A 22448-nucleotide genomic window follows, 5' to 3' on the forward strand; every position below is an offset into this window, starting at 1 on the left:
TTTCATTAATGACTAACTAGGTCAATATGCCTCGTTGTGCTGCGGGAAACGGTGCCCAGAACTGTGTGTCAATCTAAGCAAGACCAGGCACAAAATATAGCAAACAAGACATTACATCGATCTGAGCTCTGCGGCGGTGATGGGAAGTATGCGACGGGGATTGTATGAAAGTGAACATGTCAGGGCGTTCGTGGCGGGAATAGGTGGGGTGCAAGTGGATCAGAGAAATTAGACGGCAGTCATACCCACCAGCAGAAACTGAGTGAACTCCCCGTAGTTTAGGTGTTTCTTCCTCTCAGCGCCAAAGTGAAGCTGAACAAATTCCGAGTTCCAGTTAAAGGGGATGTGCTGGTGAATAGTGGTCTGACCGAAAACTTGTTTCACATCCTCTGAAATCAGAGATATGCCTTGCGTCAGAAATGTAATTGTTGAGGATTGAGTTACAAAACTATGCATTGTTCGATTTTAATGATAGTACCGCTAAATCATGGGTCTATGAGTAAACCTTGTTTAAAAATACAGGGCATCAGGGCATTTTTTTTTTTACATTTAAACATGAAAATGTACATAAAAAATGCAAATAAAAAAACAAGAAAGGTTTAAGATTTGAACCTATTTGTAGGTCACTAAACAAGTACATTTAAGACACTGAACTTGACTATTTATACAGAAATACACATGTTCTCGCTCTTGAAAAAGCTCAAATCATGCTTGAGAACAAGATCAACAGGTTTTACACAAACCTGTGGCCTTCATCAAATAAGAAAAAAAACTAAAACTAACCATTTAGACATTTAAGTAAATTTTTCCACTCACATGCTGATGATATAATGAATAATAAAACATTAAATTAGAAAATAAAAGGCTAAACAGAAGTGGCCAAATAAGTATTTGCAATGAAGATGACAATAAAAGCAAAGAAAAATTAGGGTTGGAGGTATTTCTTTCATCCAACAGGTTTTTCCCATTTATGGCAAAATATATACAGTAAGCAGTCATTTAGCAGATGCTTTTTATGTAGCATTACACCAGAGTTCCACTGTGGAGTTACTCCAGAGCTTTATTTTATCAGTGTTTATGAACATGTCAACACTTCTCTGCCCTTCTTTCTTTATATCACTTTGGAGTCGCATGGCAGCCTGCAAGTTTAATACCTCTAATTCTCCTAATTGAAGCTGGGGGGGGGGGGGGGGGTGAAAAATTAAATACCCTAGTCATTCATTCATTAAAACCTAAATTTTCCAAACCCTTAAAAAATACCCCTTCATAATCTGACTTGCGATGACAGGGTTTATTAAATGGTGGTTAAATGGTGAAAGAATCTGCTTAATGTAACAGCAAGAGACCTTTAATGCTTTTAATGACATTAAGAGGGTTATAAACGGGAGTCTCCTGTTTGCTTTAACACAGAGCGGCATTTCATTTTCCTGCCCTCTGTAGTGCATCACAATAAAGTGCTTTTGACATGACCATAATCTTAGTCAGAAGTTATTTGCTATTTATGTTGACGGGATGGCAACAGTTGAAAAACAGGTGTATGAGACAAATACTGCCTATACGTTTTCATTACAGCTCAACCCAGACATACTACTGACGACATGAACAACAAGAGACCTTTGAATGGCACAGAAACATCATTTCTAAATAACCCAGTCATTTCAATACGAAATAAGCACATGTGTATCTGATTTTTTTCCCTATTGACTAAAACAGGCTGATGAAAGTCTATTTCTCTCCGCATAGCCACTTTCAGTAGTGCATCTGAAATGAGCTGATCTGACAGGTCTCACCTACAAAAGGCAAATTAGACTAAGTCAATTAGGGAAATTTAACGTATGAGATACACACATGCAGTCTTTCTGCGCCAAGTTCTTTTGCAATATGTATATAACTGCAAAAGTAACTTTTCATCTTATTTGTGCATTGCTATCCTTGGTTCTTATCCTTATCTGGAATCAAATAACCGCAATGAATGTAAAGCGGAAGATTATACTGATGTCCACTAGCTACTGTTTGAAATCGATCTGCTTTTTGAAGATCTCTGGCAGTGGATGAATAAACCTGATTAAGAGTTTTAGAGTTACTGATCCTGTAAGTGACAGAAATTTGTCGGTCTAAGCAAGCATTCAGATTAGACTACTTAGCATTAGCCCTTTGTTTTAAGGCTTAGCATAAGGTGCTTTGGAATTATACTCTGTAACCTCGCTGATTTAAACAATCAGCTGATATAAACACAGTTTAGGCCAAAACAAGGATATTCATGCAATGAAAATTTACAACAACAAAAAAAAAACAGTCTAGTTCTTACAGAAAGTGACTATGACATGACTTTAAGTGACTTAGTCTTTATTAATGATGGCAACTTTAGATCAATACAAGACTCCAATGTCCAGTGTGCAATCACAAGGTGAACTTTAATGAACATTTTACAACAGCTTCAAAGGCAGCTCATCCGATCAGAATTTTGAGCTGGAACTCTGTTTTATGAAGTGCGTTGTACCCTTACCAAAAGTGGCAATTCCGTTTCCAGCTTTGTCAAAGAGCTGGAAGGCGACCATGAAGAGAGCATCCGGAGCACACAGCACTGCCTCAAAAGCCAGAAACTCCTGGAAGGAGATCAACCTGATGGAGACAAACAGACTTACAGCCTACATATTGTGGACACTTCACTCCACCAGTCTGGCATTACATTATTGAATGATGAGAGGGTATCACTCACTGATTACTGCTTCTCATCGCCAAACAAAAAAAGGTAGCTCATATTTTCATTGTGAACACTTGACACTTGAGTGATTTGTTCAACTGTAATTATCAGCCTAAAATTATGATGTACAAAACATCTAAACACACAGTCCAGCTTCGATTCTAGGCCCAGAGATTAAGTGAATAACAAAACAATTCGACATAACAGGCTATTCAATGATCCCGATCTTGATTGAAGTGCTTCCAATTTGACTGTCAAATGTCATTACCTTTTCTGAAAATGGGACCAGTTCATATAAAGCCCCCAGGATAGGAACTCAGTAAATAATGTGATTACAAGAGAACCAACAAGTCATGCTGCGGTATAGTAAAGAAATGCTCAGGAAGTGCTGTGTCTTAAAAAGATTCATGTATAGGCTTATACTAAAAATGTTCAGAATAAATGAATATATAAACTAAAATATATATAGTTAAAAATATATATTTATACAAATTGAACGAATGCAACAGAAATTGCACTTCCGTATGAATTTCTTTACAAAACTAAAATATTCATTTAGTTTTGTTTTTTAATGTATGAGTTGAACCTGATAGTAAAGGAAAACGGCTTGCTATTGTTTAGGTGTGCCCAAACTTTTGACTGCCTGCGCACATTTTGAGAAAAAGATAGGAAGCCATTCATATAATTGCCACTGTTATTAAATATAACAATTTTAAGATTATTTCATTAGTTCCTATATGTGTGCTCACTTTACAGTGTGAATAAATGGGGGCTATTGTTAAAAAAAAAGAAAAAAAGAATCAAGTAAACCAACAGAAAGATTAAAAAAATTTGAAACCAATAAAGGGGAACAGCACTACTTCTTCAAATGACTAAAAGTTTGAATCATAATGGAGAGCATGACATTTGCCGAACATCAGAAAACACATAAACATGCTGACAAACGCACACGTACGCATGAATCTACCTCATTAAAAAAGAAATTTCAGCATTCATAGGAAACCCTGGGGACCATGCAATCTAGTCTTTATTTAAGCGCAGTTCAAAGTTGCCTCAACTCCATTATGAATTTCACAAATGGATACAGCAATTACTCGAGGTCACTGCTAACGAGCAGTCCCAATGCATGCATCTCTAATTTATTTCAATTTCCAGCGAGCAATGATTACATTTTCGTGGCCACTCTAATTAATTTTGTTACTGATGAAATTCAAAGGAACTGAGAATTTGTGCGCTTCCAGCATGCCAAATCAGCCACATTGTGGAGTCAAGAGTAATTGTTTTATTAACTAAGCTGACAGTAGGAGAACAGCCTGCTGTTTCAGAGTGGGCGGAGAGCTACAAAAGGTGATCCGCTGGGCCCAGGCGTCAATGATTATAAACAAAAAGCAATGAGAAATGATACAGATGCTGCTGCTTTTACAAAAAGAAAAATCTACTAAAACTAAGTTAGTGATTAAAATGCATCGCCAACACGAGAAACCGCTGGAAGGAAACTATGAACTTCTAATCACCAGATGGCATTGCTTTCATTTCGGATCAGCTTGATGGTCACTGTAATTGATTTTGGGAGCGTATCTGCATTAAAAACCCTCCGATCATCAACATACACAAAAATGAGTTGTGCATGTAGTTTCCACCAGCACCATGCCAGACGCTTATGATGGTTGATTAGCAGTGCCTTGACTACTAGAGAACAATTACGCTGATACACAGACAAACTAAGATGCCGTAGCCATGAAAAACAAACTAAACTGAAGATCGAGTAATAAGGCCAATGCAAAACATCTTCCAACCATCAACTAAAATGGCACAGAACCAGAAGGGTAACATGGCGAACGCAAAAACTTTTCTCGAATATGACACTGAAATGGTTTAATAATATGGGCAGTTCGTGTGGAACTTTGTTTTTCTAAACACACAAAAACTGGAAAATCTTTTTAAATACACCACCATTCAGTTTAGGGGTCAGTAGTTGTTTTTCAGAAATAAGTACTGTTATTTAGCGAGGACACATTAAATTGATCCAAAGTGACAATTAAGACAATTATAATGTTGCTAAACAAAATCCAAATAAATTATATTCTTAAAAAAAAAAAAAAACATTCTGAAAAAATGCATCACATTTTCAACAAAAATATGAAACCGCACAACTGTTTTAAACATCGATTATAATAAGAAATGCTAATTGAGCACCAAATCAAACTGCAGATTGGGGGAAATTCAGCTTTGTGATCACGGGAATACATTTCATTTTAAAATATATGAATATAGCAAATTGTTATTTTAAATTGTAATAATATTTCACAATATTACAGTTTTTACTTTATTTTTGATCAAATAAACTTATTGGGCATAAAAGACATTTCAAAACGTATAAATTCTTGATCTTATGTTGCAATAATCAAAACTCAGTAGAGAAACATACTATTAAAAAAACAATACATTTGATCTTTATTTTTCATAGAATTGAAACATTATGTTGCTATCAGTTTCCAATGTGTCATGCTAATCACAACAGGCATATACATGTTCTACAAAGAATTTCCCTATATCTTCCAGTGGGTGCGATGCACCTTTAAATTGTGTTTTTGTGTTAAATTTGTGTGTTTTCAACAGAAAAGTGCTGGTAAACACTGTCCTTAGCAGAAACACTATTTACAGACTTATTATTTCAGTGGTTTAGCGTAGTAGCTTTTATCCGTGACAGGTGAAGAGAGAGCACCTTCAATAAGCTCTGGCCCTGTCATTGTCACTGACAGACGTGGATGCAGAGGGACACAGGCTGGTTTAGCTTTCCCTGAGTGCATGCCTCAGACCAGCCTGAAACCACATGGGCACGGACTGCCATTTTCTCAGCATGCACCCTTTACAAAGTTTTAACCCCCAAGAGGCTACAGTGTTTCACACTTGAGGAGTTTTTCCATCAGAAATGGAGAGGGGAGAAAAGATAGAGGGAGAGAAGGAGAGAATGTCTGGCAGATCTTGGAATCAGCAGGGAAGTCTACATGTGTTGAATGAATGATTCAGAACCGCTGGCAGGATGCCGCTCAAACAGGGCCGAGTGAATAAAGGAGAAGTGATTCTGTACCTGATGGATGTCACCATATCACTTGATTTATTCCAGCTCAGGAGGAGGTAGAAAATGCATCATGCTGTTTGTATCCATCTCATGAAACAGATAACCTGTGAATCATCTCAATCAGATGAAAACCTACCTCGGTTGTAAAACACATCGTGTTCAGCAAAACATTAGCACCCACACAAACAGATTTAGCTAGAGATGGATAAGAGCTTTTAGCTCTTGAAATGTTATGATTTTGAATACATTTCAATACTAGAACGAGCTTCATTTGTACATGCATTTATAAATATATATATATATATATATATATATATATATATATATATATATATATACACATATATGAACTGCTGTTAGAACTTCATTCCATCATAATTCTGGGAAGAAGGCCTCAGAATGAACATTTCTTCATTTGCAACATTCCACAGTTCTGACGGCATGAAGTTCCTGAGTCCTGACCACAGCCGCCACTACGACCAAACCACAGAAATCTCTATACAACCAGATCTTTATTTAACTAGCTCAGGAACCTACAGGCATTGTTACAAAAAACATGAAAAAGCCAAAGCCAATGCTTACCAACATACTCTATATGATTATTTTTCCATAATGTTGATTAAATCAAACAATCCTTCTATATTTTAACTCAAAGCCTTGCAAATAAATCAAAAATTATGTTCAGAAAGAGAGCTCAAGCCATGATTCCCTAATAGTTATCCGTTAATAGCTGAGATGCAGCAATTTATCCATCCTTAAAGTCGCACAAAGCATGAGAGCTGAAAGGCACAGGCAATTACAGTGCGTGTGTATCTCTCCCGCTCTATGGCAGCCCTAATAATGTGTGCCGCATGACCACATGCACTCGGCACAGAACGCTGCTCGGCTGGTCGCCATAGTAACGCACAATCTTTTTGGACTTACGCTCGAGTATCATTGGCCTTCATTATGTATCATTAAAAGCATACATATTAATGCAAAAAGGGGTTGAGCCATGCTGCCTGAATGGAGCAGCACCTGAACAAAGTGTGGCGTGTTAAGATCTCTGACCCTTCATCCTAATGCAGGATTCAAAGCGGAAGATCCCGCAGCATATTCCACATCCATTTCACAACAAACGCTTTGTTTATGAATCAAATGAACTATAAACTGTAATTTACACAAGTTGTGAATTATTAATGAAAAACACAAATTCACGCTGCGTGTTGGTCATTGTCATTTAAAAACTGAAAATTAAATTTTTCAATATTTGGTTTTGTGTTTGGTAACACAGTTTGATTTGTTTCTGAGCTATAACCTACTAAAGATTCAAGAGCAACATAAATATTTCAAAGCAGCAATAGAAATAAATACTAACCCATCTTTGGTCTGGTCTACAACACCTGCCAGTAAAACAGTGGCCTCCTTGGAAAGCTTTATGTCTGTTAGTGCATGAAGGAACCTGGACACAAAGTCCTCTGGGGACATGTAGTACTCTCCATTCTTCTCCACACTGGCATACTGTGAACGGAAAGAAAACTGGGTTAATATTAACATATATATACATATATATAACATTGAGGCCACTGCAGTTCAGAATAGATATTGTGAATAAAATACTTCATTAAGTGTTCGTTCACAAAATATCAGAAATCAGATTTACATAAAACATGATGAACCAGCAAACTCAAATCCGTCACATACAGTGATTGTACAATACTGCAGTATTTCATGAAGATTATAAGCATGGCAAAATACATCTCAATTAAACTCACATATCGCATCAGAATGGTAGTCAGAAATATTTTAGTATTTAAAGCCCAGGACAATATAATCGAAGAAACATTCTCTTCATAGTTTAAGGCAACGTGAGCAAAACATTTTGCAATCATACAGAAGGTACTTTCTACACTTAAAAGGAGATATCAGAAGGAGGGAAAAAGGTTGGTTATTGAAAGGAATATTAAGCATGTGTTAGTTGATCATTGATATTAGATTAAATTAAAGATGCTACTTAAAATACTTTATTTAGGCAACGTTTTTTTTCTTGTGCTTTTAAGGAACTCCGCTTCGTATTTCATGTGAACTTACTATGAGTTCCATACAGTGCTCGGTGCATTTTTAAATTAATCCTCAGGTTTTCTTTCTGTAATGAGAAAGTTATTAAATGGTTACATCAGATAGAGGTATATGTCATTGACACCAGTGCTTAGATGTTGGGCTACGGCTCCCATCCCTTCATTTCCAGACTTTCAGGAGAGATATGCAGTGACGTACCTTCAAGAAAATGGACTTGAGCTCTGCCGGATCAGCCCTCTTTATCATTACCTGAAGAGACAAACACACGATGATCTACATTCATAATGAATCTTCATATATACATTAAGCCTTGTGGTCTTTTTCAACATTATTTTAGAATAATATAGAAAATGAAGTTTTTCTATAATTTCATTCCAGTGGTAATGATGATCATTTCACAGTTAACTAGTGGTATTATTATTAAAAGCATCTTATATAGATAGAACCCAGACAAGCACTTGTAATGTCAAGCCCAACTTCAGCTCACTTCAAGAATGTTTAGCATCCTATAAACCCCATGACACCCATTCAAGCACTCAAGCAGACGCTGGACAGCCTGTCTGCAGGGGTTTGATGCTTCATCCGAGCTCTCTGAAGTGCTCTTATGTCGCAATGTCATTGAGAGACGCTAACATTCTACCAGGACATTAGCAGGCTAACTAGCTCTATCACACCGGCTACTACAGCATGTACTGAAGGTTATCAGTTAATCTCCCCCGCGCTTCTCCAGTAAACTGCAATGACGTTTTCTGGATACATACGGATGTTTCACGATCAGACACTGAGCTCCGTTCATCTGCAGAAAGCCTAGCTGTTCCTGAGCGAGAAAAGCGCTTACCTTTGCTGCCATGCTCAGCTAGCGAACAACTCTAGCAGCAGGACGACTTCTCGAGCTTGATGACGTTTCCATGGAGATCACGTGCGGGACAGAAGCGGCTGTGCGGTTAGGTGCAGAAGGACTGTCATGTTCCCATGGTAAATATTTTCAGATACTGTATAAGATATCAGTTTACATTTTTTAAGCATATTATTCGTATTAGTTAATTATCACAGTATCAGGGGGAAGCCATTGGTTTGGTTTGAGCAAATGTTATAATATTTGTCATTATTTTGTGTGATATGCACTAAATTTTCACAAGAAAATAAAAATTCTAGGTAGTATTCATTTCCTAACTGAACTTTTTCCAACAAAACATCCAGCGTGTGTATCATTTTATTTAGTATAACTGGAGTCATGTAATCTAATGATTAAATCAACCGAACTATGTGATGTACACTCTTTTGAATTTGTATTAAGCGAGTTGTGAATTATAAGTAGAAACAGACAAACAAAGAATATATTAAATAAAATAAATTGAGTGTGGGTGTGTGTGTATGTGTGTGTGTGTGTGTGTGTATATATATATATATATATATATATATATATATATATATATATATATATATATTTAAAGGAGGAAAAAGTCTCTGATGGGGGATGGTTCTCAGAAATAAAATGCATTTTGAGCTCAAAATAATTGAAAGTGTTTTTGTGGCTTCTGGGATTCTTGGAGACCCAGTAGGAACCACAGTATTTTTCACAGCAGGCTTTCTCCATTACTTAAATGGACCTCTTCCCCCAAATATCCCTGGCTCCTGCTCTATTCTTTATATATATATATATATATATATATATATATATATATATATATATATATATATATATATATATATATATATATGTATATAATATATATATATATATATATATATATATATATATATATATATATATATATATGTATATATATATATATATATATACGTATATATATATATATATATATATATATATATACGTATATATATATATATATATATATATATATATATATATATATATATGTATATATATATATATATATATATATACGTATATATATATATATATATATATATACGTATATATATATATATATATATATATATATATATATATATTGATGCATTCCGTAAACATTCTGTTTGCATTTCTGAGTGTAATATTAGTTGCAATATTTAACTTAATATAGATATTACATTCATTGTTACATTATAGGGATAGTATCTATAATCATTTAATCCCCTTACATCATAAACATTTTGAAGAATGTTCATAACAGTTTTATGTATTTATGTTCAAGATTCAAGATTCAAGAATTTTTATTCGTCACATACACAATTATATAGAGCATACATAACCAGCAGTGAAATGTGAGTCAGGTCCGCTCCATGGACAGTGCAATTATTAAAGAAAACAACACAGATGAAAATATACATAAATATAGCTATGAAAGAATGAAATAAATGTAAACAATAAAAATATAAGAATAAAATATAAAAAAGATTTATATTGTAGAATTAAGTATAGAACACAAAATAATGTGCATGAAAGTAAACTGTAGTTTTAAATATTAAGGTATACAGGGATGTATAATGTGCATGCATTATACTGTAGTCTTAAATATTAATATACACAGGAATGTACAAGAGGCAAATGTGCAAACAGGCTGACACTGTCAGTGTGTCTATGTGAGGTAGTGAATGATGAAGATCTTACTGATAAAGTGAATGTTAAGTGGAGACATTAAGAGGCTGGTTTTGAGTTTTGGAGCCTGATGGCCTGGGGGAAGAAACTCCTCCTGAGTCTCTCGGTTTTTGTCATCAGGCTACCCAAACGCTTACCAGATGGCAGCAAAGTGAAAAGATGGTTACTGGGGTGGATAGAGTCCTTGATGATTTTAACAGCTCTGTTTTTGCAGCGTTTGAGGTAGATGTCCTGCAGAGAGGGGAAAGCAAACCTGGAGATGTGCTCAGGATATGTAAATTTACAGTCTATTTCTGTAATTTTACACAAAATTACGTGGAAAAAACTGTAAAATGAAACAGTAAATTTCCATAAAATTACATTTTTTTTTTACAGTGTAAGTGCACAACTCTCTGCAGGGCTTTGCAGTCTTGAATGGAGCTGTTCCCATACCACACTGAGATACACGGCGTCAATACACTTTCTTTAGCAACTGAATATAAAGTTTTCAGGATTGCTGGTGAGACCTTGAATTTCCTCAGCTGTCGCAGATGGTACAGTCTTTGCCTGGCTTTATTAACCTGTGTTTGAATGTGTGTAGTCCAAATCAGGTCCTCGGAGATGTTTGCACCAAGGTACTTGAAGCTGCTCACCCTCTCCACAGGGGTCCACAAGAGGTATATAGGGCTGCTGCTGTCTCTTCCTGAAGTCCAAAATCAGTTCTTTAGTTTTGCTCACATTCAGAGAGAGACAGTTGTCCTGGAACCATGATGTTAATTTCTCTACCTCATCCAAGTATGTGGTCTCATTATTGTTGTGAATGAGGCCCAGAACCCCAGTATCATCAGCAAATTTGATTAAATGATGTGGAGCTGTGCGAAGACACGCAGTCATGTGTGTAGAGAGAGTAGAGCAGGGGACTTAGAACACAGCCCTGTGGGGCTCCTATGTTCATGGTGATGGAGTTGGAGGTGTACTGGCCTACTTTCACCACTTGAGGTCTGCCGGTGAGGAAATCAAGAATCCAGTTGCAGAGTGAAGAATAATTCAGGCCGAGGTCCATGAGTTTATAAGCTAGCTTTATGGGGACTATAGTATTAAAAGATGAGCTATAGTCGATAAATAGCAGCCTTACATAGTTCCCGTTATTGCTGTCAATGTGTGTGAGAGAAGAGTGCAGGATGAGACAGATGGCATTCATCAGTGGATCTGTTTGGGTGTTTGGGTCTAAAGTATCCGGGATGGAGGAGCAGATGACGTTTTTTAACCAGTCCCTCAAAGACCTTCATGACTACTGATGTGAGGGCAACTGGACGATAGTGATTCAGACAAGAGGGTTTATTGTTCTTAGACAGGCATGATGACAGATTTTTTGAATGAGGTGGGAACCACCGATGTAGCAAGAGACTCATTAAAAATGGATGTAAACACACCAGTGAGCTGATCAGCGCAGGACCATAGAACACGGCCAGAAATCCCATCAGGTCCAGCTGCTTTCCTTACATTCACTCGCTTTAGTGCCCTCCAAACCTCGTCCTCCGACACGGTGATCACATGATGATCACTGCTCTGGCTGCTGCTTCCTGATGTGCTGATTATGTAAAACTGTTTTACATATATATACAAAAAAGTTATAATATAGTATGTATGTATATATATATATATATATACATAAAATAGTCTAGTATATGTTATAATATATACATATTTGATGAAGAAGACTTTTCTGTGCTTCGACTCCCCAGTCTTTGGATTATTTTGCCAAACCAGAAGACCTTTGACACGTCTTGGCCTTCTGCCTCTCTTGGGGCAAACACATCTTTGAAGAAAAAGACTGAAAGGGTAGACGGACATCTTGGAGCAAAATTCCCCTATTTTCAGTTGTTTAAACTGAGGTTTAAAAATGGAACTACTTATAAACAAATGATTGAACCACTTTGTTCCTCTTTACCACTGGAGTGTCTCTAAAAATGGTCAGTGACTGGGGACTCCAGAGGTCTCTAAGGTTAAATACCTTCTGTTTTAAGTAACAGAGGCATTGAGATGCTTTACAAAGTTGTGTCTGTTTGAGATGTTGACAGTTTAATTATAGTCTTTCAAGTGCTGATGAAGATGACTGACATGATTTAAGTTCAGCTTGAGCTTGTCTGCCTCCATTAAGTTCTGTATCTGGACAGGTATAGAAATTCAATAATCAAATATTGTGTCATTTTTACATTTTACAACAGTCCCTTTGCTACTACAAATCCAGTTAGTTACATGTATGTGAGTAAACTGTAAAAGTAGCAGCACACAAACAACACATTTAATGTTAACAGCTACTGTTTTTAACTAACGTCACTTAGACATTTTAAATATAAGCATTCATATAAAGATTCACTTTATGCCATTGCTTTTTCCCTTTTAATTTTTTTTTCAGTATTCAGAAGTTATATGTTTACTGCATTCTTTTGTACTGTGTTTCACTCTCTATCGCTAATGTCTGTTTTATCTTTGTCTTGGAAATATGTCAAACTTAATTAGTAGGGAATCAGATACAATATATATAATTCCCCTGACAAAAACAGAATGCACGTTATGGGCTTTGACAGACACAAAAATAAATCTGTTTGAACAACATCCCACCAGCTAACTTAGCATGTCTGGTTCAATTCAATGTGCAAAAGTATAAAAAGCTCTGACACTAGTCCAGGGATAGAATATAGACAAATATACACAAATGAGCAGTAAGTAACTTTTGATCCCAACTAGACTTTAAGCCTGACCTTGGAAAAAAGCCCAACTGATCTATTTATTTTTATGGAGTAAAATGAGGATGTGGGGGTCAATATTACAAGCTGTTCATTATTTATTTGCCTACTTCCCCAGCATTTACACTTGTACACAATGCATCTGTACACTACAGTCACCTGAACCTGCTCACTCCACTTTGCAAATGCCCCATGAAGCCCGGCTCCTGAACGAATCTGTTTAACATCTTTCAGTTCAAATGAGTTACTATGCTAAAAATGCTTTGGGGCATGTGGGATGGGTTGAAATTGCCCCTCTGGAAGGACGGGCGGATGCACCAGGGCAGTTTGAGAAGGTCCAGGCAAGCAGGCTTTAGCCATTTCGAAAAACAAGAGCCCACACTCAGACCCGCAACCCGAGAGGATGAGGGTACCTCTCCACCTAAGTGAATCCAGATGCTGCCCACAAACACTGCAGAGCGAGTCAAAGGCTCTGGGCTGCACACTTGGACCTCGGACTCCTGCTCTTTCTCATAGCTGCTGATCATACGGGCTGTTCAACAGCATTGTGGGAAGGAAATTATCAGCCTTGTTTGTCTTTGAACAAAACAAGAACACCAGAAAATCTTTAAGTCTTTTCCTTTTCCTTCTCCTGAGGACATACCACCTGGCAACAAATCCAGATACACATGCCGGGCTGGAAATCTGGAAAGTTGTTGAATTGCATTAGCAAAAAAAATAATAATATGAAGCATGGTTAAAATACAGGACAATGTATATAGAGAAAGAGAGAGAGAGAGATTATAGTTTTACTGTATTTGTGATCAAATAAATGCAGCCTTGGTGAATATAAACGACTTGTATCAAAAGCATTTAATAAATAAGTGAAATCAATTATTTTAAATGCTACAAGTGAATTTAGACATCAAAATATTATGTATAAAAGTAGGTATTAATTAATATTAGTACTGATATGGCATATATTGCGCATCCCTAGTCAAAACATTTGATATTTTAGTTTAGGACAACATGAAAAGCACGTGTCAGGGATGAATGGATGTGCATTATTAGATAGCTCTTTTCTTTTTATTTTGACATCTGCATTTTGGACGAGGAACAAAGACACTGCATATCGCAATTCTCATGGCTACAGAGTGGCCCATGCAAAATTCAAAACAAAAATCACCAAGGATGCATCATGTTACATGTCACTCAATCCATTTCAAGCAAAAAACGAACAATCCTGCTCACTGTTCCGTCAGAACTGACGGGAGCCTGTAAGATTAGAGGACAAAAAGTGTTCTCATACTTGGATTGGAGAGATGAGCCTTTCTTTCCAAAAAAAAGTGAGAGAAAATCTATTATTTTTTTAGAGAATCTGATGTCAAATAAAAACTCATGGACATCATAATGGAAATGTGTTCTGATGTAATATCATTATAGCATTTCCCAGGATAATCTATGAGTGGAATATCCCTGTATATACAAGATTTTAATGACGCACTGCCATATGTGGACTCCTGCATTCTGAGCCAAACAGAAAAATGAGTGAGATTCAACACACTCTGCTTTCCTTAATCAGAGCATATGTAAGCCGGCACAATAAGCAATGAATCAAAGCTCACTCTCTCCCTCCACGACAGAACAGCGTTCCTTAGCAGGGAGCCCTTCAGTAACATGTGTCACTTCTAATTTCGACGGGCTGCATGATGGCCACCAGACGCTCCATCATGAAACACACACCAGTTCTTTCTTTGCTTATGTGTTTCTTTCATTTCCCAATCCCAAACACAGCGGTATGAAATAAACTGCACATTTTCCATTCCATTTCAGTAGGCGTTGCCTGCTTTGGCTCATTTTAAGGAAGTTTGCCACTCAGAGGACAAACGGTTTAATTAAAGATGACTAAATGATGACTACATTTCCCAACACGGAATAAAAAAGCTTGAGTTTGCTTTTGAAATGAGGTTGACAAATGTAAGATTTTGGTTTTCCCGTCCTGTATTTAGAAGGAGAAAAAGCAACTTGAATGGGCCATTAATTTCCAGTGAATGAAAAAATTACCAGTGAAAGGACTGAATTATTGAATCCTGAAAAATGGGGGAAGGGGGGTTAAGTGCAAATTCCCATTAAGATGTATAGTAGAGAATCAAATGTGCTCGATAGAATGCAAACCACCTGTGTGTCTGTGTGTGTAAGACAGAGAGAGAAAACAAGAGATAGAAAGGATCCACATGCCTGAGCGGCTTGCTGGATTTGTGTCCTGCCTGAGGGTGAGATTTGGAGCATTGTTGTTGTCTTGTGAGCAGACAGCCGCTCACACATGATAAATTGTTTCCGTGTTGAGCTCGTACTGTAAGTCTGTGCGTCCGCCAGGCCTCCCAGGCTCTCAAACCCCCAAAGCGACATTTTTCCGTATTTTACAGTTGCACTCCACATTTCATTTACCCATGGATCTACTGGCCTCTGCGCAGCCTCCAGTTTATCCTTATTTAGTTGTCAAACTAAGCTATGGAAGCAATTTAATACTAGGAAAAAAAAGATTCAACACATTGTATTCATTTTAGTGGAGATGAATTGAAATATCTGTATAATTTTAGCTTTAACATTATTAAAAGTGTTGGACACACTTGACACTCATGATCTAAAAAAACTGTATATATATATATATTGAATTAAACTATAACACCTTTCAAAAGACAAGATGGTTAATAAATCTACTATATTATATTTATATCTTATACTAGACTTACATAATATTCATACTTTTATTTGTTTTATAATTCCCATACTTGAATGTGTGTTTTTTGATAACTTTATTATTATCGTTCGAAAATTTGATTAATAGTAATAATTAGTAGGTGTGTCCAAAATTTTGACTGGTAACATATTCGTTAACCTTCTGTATATATACTCTCATCCACATAGAGATGAATTTGAAATTCATATTTTGTTATTCACTAAGGCACAGCGTTGCAAGTACTTTCGCTTTTGAAAGCAGTTTGACAAACATGAATGTTCTAGAGAAAGACGATGTGTGCCCCACACCTGAAAGGTCATTTGGAGTCTGTCTTACAGTAACTGTGAAAATGAGAGAGCTTGAGCGAATGAGATGATTAATTAATAACAATTATCAGAGCTCTGATAATTCATAGCGACGAGGATAACATCAAGAGAGCTTAATTGCCCCAACAAGTCTTGATGTGCTTTCCTCCTGACTGTCCAGGGTTATTAAGTGCGGTGGGTTGACTTGATATGTTGGACATGCTTAAAATATGATTGCAGAACTGATGGAATAAAAACGACCTAATTGCTGGGTATCGCCGAGCTTGAAGATGATTTATGGGCTCAGTGGGGAACTGAATAAATAAACAAATAAATAAAACCTTTTTACATTTTAAACAAACCACTTAGCCCATTTCTAGCTTTGTAATATTAAGACAGCAGAATTATTTAACCATTATTAAAGCACTATATTTTCTGGATATATTTGTCTAGACTGTATTTATACATTTTTATTAGAATAAACAATAAAATTCATACAAAACAGAGAAATTTGCAAAAGGCTTTGTGTGGTGCATTTGATATTTTGTGGAGGCAGTCGTGGCCTAATGATTAGAGTCAGACTTGTAACGCGGGTTCGAGTCTCATTACTGGCAGGCATTGTAGGTGGGGGGAGTGAATCTATAGCGCTCGCTTCCTCCTTCAATATCACGACTGAGGTGAGACCCTTGAGCAAAACACCAAACCACCAACTGCTTGCCGAGCGCTGCAGTTTGTTTGTGTGTGTGTGTGTGTGTGTGTGTGTGTGTGTACTACTCACTGCTGTGTGTGTGCACTTGGATGGGTTAAATGCAGAGCACGAATTCAGAGTATAGGGTGCCACTTGGCTACACATCTCATCTGTTACAATGTTTTTCTCCTAATTTTTTACAATTATGTCATTTAGAAATTGAATTGGTATGTAGCTGTATAAATTCAGAACACCTGCAACTAATACTTTTTTATAAAACAACCTGCATTAATAGTTTTGTATAATAGCAGACCAGAATGCATTTCAGTATAGCTGTTAGAATTTGATCTCAGAAACATTTGGTTATGCTGTTTTTATTTTTATATATGCTCACATATTCATATATGTATAACATTTCAGTTTTGACCATTTTAAAACGTATGAATAAGTAAATATTATAATTTTATAATGCTGTTCAAGAGTTTGGGATCTATACATTTATTTATATATATATATATATATATATATATATATATATATATATATATATATATATATATATACACACACACACACACACACACACACACACACACACACACACAGATCTTAATTTATATTTACATTTTTATAACATGAATGACTTTTCCGACATCAATGGAAATCATTTCCTATGTAAAAGTCCTTAAAATGTCTTACAATACTCAAAATAGCATAATATAAAAACAAAATATAGTGACGCAGCAAAACGCTGACTTACGCAACGGTAACATTTCCAAATGCCACATGAGTTCTACAAGCAAAATGAACAGCAGAGAAAATTAACAGCTTTTTTATTTTAGTGCCATTATGCAAACAGTGGATAAAGAAAGGCAGACAAAGAAACACATACAGAGAGAAAAGGGGCTTGAAATGAGGTTAACACACTTACACTGATACATGTCCTTTTAGGGTCCCTCAATGGGGGAACCCTCCTCTGTGTCTTCAGAAGTTATTTTCCACCCTCAATAAACAGGCCAACCATTGTCACATGGAGGGCTCTCATTATTATTTTTTGAAATAATTACACCTTATTATCTGTGTTTACTTTAGCGAGGGTGAGTGCAGGTGTGGGACAGGGAGTTGTGGGTGGTAGTGATGGGCCTCACTGCTGAACAGTTGCCCCTGTGAGTCCTTTTTTTTACACTCAAGGTTTGGGCATTGTAGCTGTGCTCTGCCACTAATTTCAGACCCACAAAAGAAACGTGCAATTAGGCCTATTATTGCAGCAGCTGCACGCTCCCTGCACGACAGCCCCCTGTCTCCTCTTGGCTCATGCTGGAGATGCTTGCTGTGGTCGCGTACACCCCAGTGCAACCGCAACACCCATCCTATGAGTGACAGAAACACCACAGAATAAACAAATAAACTGAATATATGTCATCAGTATATAAAACTAAGTGAGGGTGTAAATGAAATGTTCATCATAATATAACTAAATTGTTATACTTTTTCTCAGATACATTGATATTGACAGAAAACACAAATAAATGTGTAATTTTATTAAGCATGCATGAGTTAAACTGATCAAATTTGACTGTTAATTTATTAATAATGTTATATGATTTCTATTTCAAATAAATTGTGTTCTTTTGAACTTTCTGTATTTCTATTTATGAAAAATAATAAGCTGGTTTCCAGAAAATATTAAGCAGCACAACTGTTTTCAACATTATAAAAAGAAATGTTTCTTGAGCAACAAATCATCATATAACAGTGATTTCTGAAAGGTCATGCGATGATAAAAACTGGAGTAATGGCTGCTGAACATTCAGCTTTGCCATCACAAGAATAAATGATTTTTTTAATATATAAGAAATTATTTAAATTATTAAATTAAAAGATATTTTATTAACAACTACATTATTATTTTCATTTACTCTATTTTGATTTTTTTTTTTTTTTTAAAAACAGCCTTAGTAAATAAAACTTTTAACAATTCCAAATTCTTGAGCAAATGTTTTTTAAAGAAGTCTCTTAAGCTCATCAAGGCTGCATTTATTTGATCAAACATGCAGGGGAAAAAACAGTAATCTTGCTCAATGTTATTACAACATAAAACTAATGGTTTTGTATTTTAATATAATTTAAAATATAATTTATTTCTGTGATGCAAAGCTGAACTTGTATCAGCTATTACTCCAGTATAAAGTGTCACATGCGCTTTAAGAAATCATTCTAATATGCTGATTTATTATTAGAATTATCAATGTTGGCAACAGTTGTGCTGCCAAATATTTTTTTGGAAACTGCGATACTTTTTTTCAGGGTTCTTTGATGAATAACAAGTTAAAAGGAACAGCATTTAACCGCATTCAAAATATAAATATTTTCTAACAGTATAAATCTTTGCTATCACTTCTAATTAATTTAACACATCCTTGCTGAATAAAAGAAAAAAGTAATACAAATTTAGTGACCCCAAACTTTTGAACTGTAGTGTATGTTGTTAGAAAAGACCTTTTTAACTGTCATTTATCAAAGAACCCCAAAAAAATTAATCACAGGTTCCAAAAAATATTAAGTAGCATATAAAAAAAAAAAAATGTTCTGATTCCAAACTTTTGAACGGTAGTGTATACACACACACATATATATATATAGCATTGAATTTGCCCTTCCTAAATGAGTCAGACATTTTAAAATCTATTTGAACTGAACATTTATTTGTCATCATTGATTTCAGGTCAGGACAAATGACCCGTTGACAGAATTTAAAAGGATCCAAATTTACAAGCAATAGCACACAGGACAAAAGAAATAATATAGTGGAAAATACTACACAGGCTTAAAGATTGTGTGCTTAATCATTCTCATGAACAGTGAAACCCACTTTAGAAAAAGCCACAAAGACCCACCTTACTAAACACAAGAGGCCAATCTTCTGCCTTCAGGCACAAACAAAATGGCCTTGGAATCTCCACTGTTGCTCTCACTTAGTGATTTTCACACCTCAATGACTCTCCAACAATTAAAATAATGATCCAGCACAGAGCACTTATTTTGTAGGGCATGGCTGGATTTACATGTTATAATTGTGCACGCCTGTAAAATGTGGGTGTCCCTGATGTCAAGAAAAAAAAAAAGGGATGTAATCATAAATTTGACATTGGGTCATTAATGTCAGAATCAACAATAGAAAATCTATTAAACAACACACTGAGCAAGTAAGATGCAGCCTTCATACATGTACACTTATAGCGATAACAAACCACATCACAGCCAAACATGCACATTTCTGTCACAAAGAAATTAAGTTCTAGAACAAATTATAATTTCAGACATTTTTTTAATATATTTTGAATTTTGTTAAGAGAAAATATGCAACATGAGGCTTTAAAACATGAGCAAATGATGCCTCTGCAGTAGAAGATGCCTTACTGGCATTGATTTTAGCTCATTATGTCCTTGGGACTCACAGCCACAAATCCAGAGAAATCATTTTGCTAGGGGGGAGTGCGGCTGGGCAAATTGGCTTCTGGTTCCGTGTGGGAGCCCTCGCTGTGAAGAGCAAAAGAGCAGGGCCTGGTTGGGAGTGGGCAGGCCCAGGCAGGACTGGCTGGGGCTTCACGCTGCGACCACCTCCGTGCCTCTGACAAACACTTCACTGGATAATCTCACAGCAGAGACTCTCGGGGAAAAGCATCAGGGCACAGGCCAAGCAGTTTCTCCATGGATGCATGCAGCTGCATCACTGAAGGTTACGTGAAAATCTGCTCACTGACTAACAATATTTACCAGACTTAACCATGCTGTTTACATTATGATTAGAAAGACAATTACAAATTCATGTATGCAATTCAATACTCTGCCTCTAAATATATGAATAAAAATAATAATAATAAAAGAAAGAAAAAAATCAGAATTGGGAAAACAATTCTTTATTATTACAATTATTAACATAAGATGTATATAAGGGAAGGGGAAAAAACATTGGTATCAATTTCAACTGACCCTATTACAACGGTGGGCTTCTTACAGAAGTAATAAGAGAAGTCACATTTTTTTTATTGACAGAAAAACTGACAATATTCAAATGTGGAAAAATCAATTTTCAGCACAAGTAGTCCAATGTTAGGAGGTTTCCATCTTGTATCCGTGTTTTTCTAGCTCCGCTCTAAAAGAAGGGGAAAAAAAATTCAATTAGAATTTTTCAATCAAAATTTTTGTTTTAGTTTCTTAATGTCTATAGTTATTTTATTTATATATATATATATATATATATATATATATATATATATATATATATATATATATATATATATATATATATTATACACACACACAGACAAGTATACTAAATGGCTGTATTTACTGCAGTCATGTTCTCACACACAGAAAAGTTCATAAATGTGGTTTGAGGCCACCATGAGTGTTGGTTAGCCATTGGACTATGAGATCCCTTAGGGACAGATTTCTTCTAAACGAGTTTAACCACACAAAATTCTTTTTGAAAAAAAAAAATGTGGGTTTCACATGGACTCGGGAAGATTCTGGCTAAGGCACTAGGACAACGCAAAGTAATATGTATGTCTAACAGCATTCATTTTGGTGAATTTAGATTAGGCTAGTACACTCCATATTTAGTATTTAACCATCTACAATTAAAAAGTGCCACAAGGTCTTCTCTACTTCAAATGTATAATTACACAAAAATGTGAAGCCTACCTCAGCTGATTAGAAAAGTCATCCTCTACGTTGTCATCATCCCAGTTATCTTCCCAAACATGAGCGTCCTCATCTTCATCCAGGCCTGTCCAGTCTGGGAATGACACAATAGTTCAATGAAGCTGATGATCCAACTATGGGCTTTCTGAGGTGCTAAAAATGCTAGCTGCTAATAATGCTTAATAGTAATATTGTAGTTTCTTTACGTCCGTGGACCAAGCAGCGCTAAACTACTTAATAAGAAATAATGCATATTACATTCGTTATTTCATTCACGTCTTTTCTTTTCAATCGCGACAACCCTCCATTTATTGAATAAAGTCTGGAATTCTCTGTCGGTTAGCTTAGCAATGCTAGCTGAGTCACTGTCGTGTTGTTTGTGTTTATTTACCCGTGAACTGACCAAAGAGCGCATTTCTAACCTAATCAACAAACATTTTCTGTTCACTCACCCTCTGCTGGGAATTCTTCAAATTCATCATCCTCCTCCAACAGTCCCAAATCCACTGTTTGTTTCTTCTCTGACATGTCTCTCTAGTCGCTACTGATCCAGCGGTTCAAATGATGTGGGCACTGCGCATGAGCGAAACTGTGACTGGGCCTACACGTGGCTCTTTGACATGCATCAGGCTTCATTTGCCTTTATTATGTGCACTAGCCTAGATGTTTGAAGTGTTTATTCATGAAGGCTCTGCATAATGAATGTGGCTGAATAGACTATATTGCTAATTCTCGAAATTATTCTACATAAATTTAGTATAATACATTTATTTATTATTTTACATTATTTATTGGGCTTATTTATAATTGTGTGTGTGTGTGTGTGTGTGTGTGTGTGTGTGTGTGTGTGTGTGTGTGTGTGTGTGTGTGTGTGTGTGTGTGTGTGTGTG

At 36.0% G+C, this 22448-nt stretch overlaps 2 protein-coding genes across 4 annotated transcripts in view; both read right to left on the reverse strand.

The window, feature by feature from the left end:
- The window catches only part of LOC127935389 (electrogenic aspartate/glutamate antiporter SLC25A13, mitochondrial-like), a 43375-nt gene extending 34594 nt beyond the window's left edge, over positions 1-8781 (reverse strand). The window contains exons 1-6 of one of the 3 annotated variants that reach the window (XM_052533203.1): positions 8683-8704; positions 8043-8093; positions 7857-7911; positions 7144-7286; positions 2507-2622; positions 250-389 (exon numbers count right to left, since the gene is read on the reverse strand). In XM_052533203.1, the coding sequence (XP_052389163.1) occupies positions 250-389; positions 2507-2622; positions 7144-7286; positions 7857-7868 (411 nt within the window). In that variant the 5' untranslated portion in view covers positions 7869-7911; positions 8043-8093; positions 8683-8704. Of the gene's footprint in view, positions 1-249; positions 390-2506; positions 2623-7143; positions 7287-7856; positions 7912-8042; positions 8094-8682 lie in introns of all 3 variants that reach the window. The other 2 variants (XM_052533202.1, XM_052533204.1) reach the window with 2 other exon arrangements.
- An 11974-nt stretch (positions 8782-20755) lies between these two features.
- LOC127934882 (26S proteasome complex subunit SEM1) lies at positions 20756-22179 on the reverse strand. The gene is made up of 3 exons (XM_052532419.1): positions 22011-22179; positions 21559-21652; positions 20756-21007 (listed from the first exon to the last, which is right to left on the reverse strand). The coding sequence occupies exons 1-3, from the start codon at positions 22084-22086 to the stop codon at positions 20965-20967; spliced, it is 213 nt and encodes a 70-aa protein (XP_052388379.1). The 5' UTR covers positions 22087-22179; the 3' UTR covers positions 20756-20964.
- Positions 22180-22448: the final 269 nt, after the last annotated feature.

The sequence above is a fragment of the Carassius gibelio genome, chromosome A19 (assembly GCF_023724105.1).
Source record: "Carassius gibelio isolate Cgi1373 ecotype wild population from Czech Republic chromosome A19, carGib1.2-hapl.c, whole genome shotgun sequence".
NCBI lineage: Eukaryota > Metazoa > Chordata > Actinopteri > Cypriniformes > Cyprinidae > Carassius > Carassius gibelio.

Bases quoted from the DNA above. Each gene is read 5' to 3' on its own strand.
- LOC127934882 (XM_052532419.1), bottom strand. From the start codon at position 22,086: ATGTCAGAGAAGAAACAAACAGTGGATTTGGGACTGTTGGAGGAGGAT. The intron at 21,653-22,010 runs GTGAGTGAACAG...TGTCATTCCCAG, and splicing joins TGAAGAATTCCCAGCAGAGG to ACTGGACAGGCCTGGATGAA. The intron at 21,008-21,558 runs GTAGGCTTCACA...CCCTTCTTTTAG, and splicing joins GACTTTTCTAATCAGCTGAG to AGCGGAGCTAGAAAAACACG.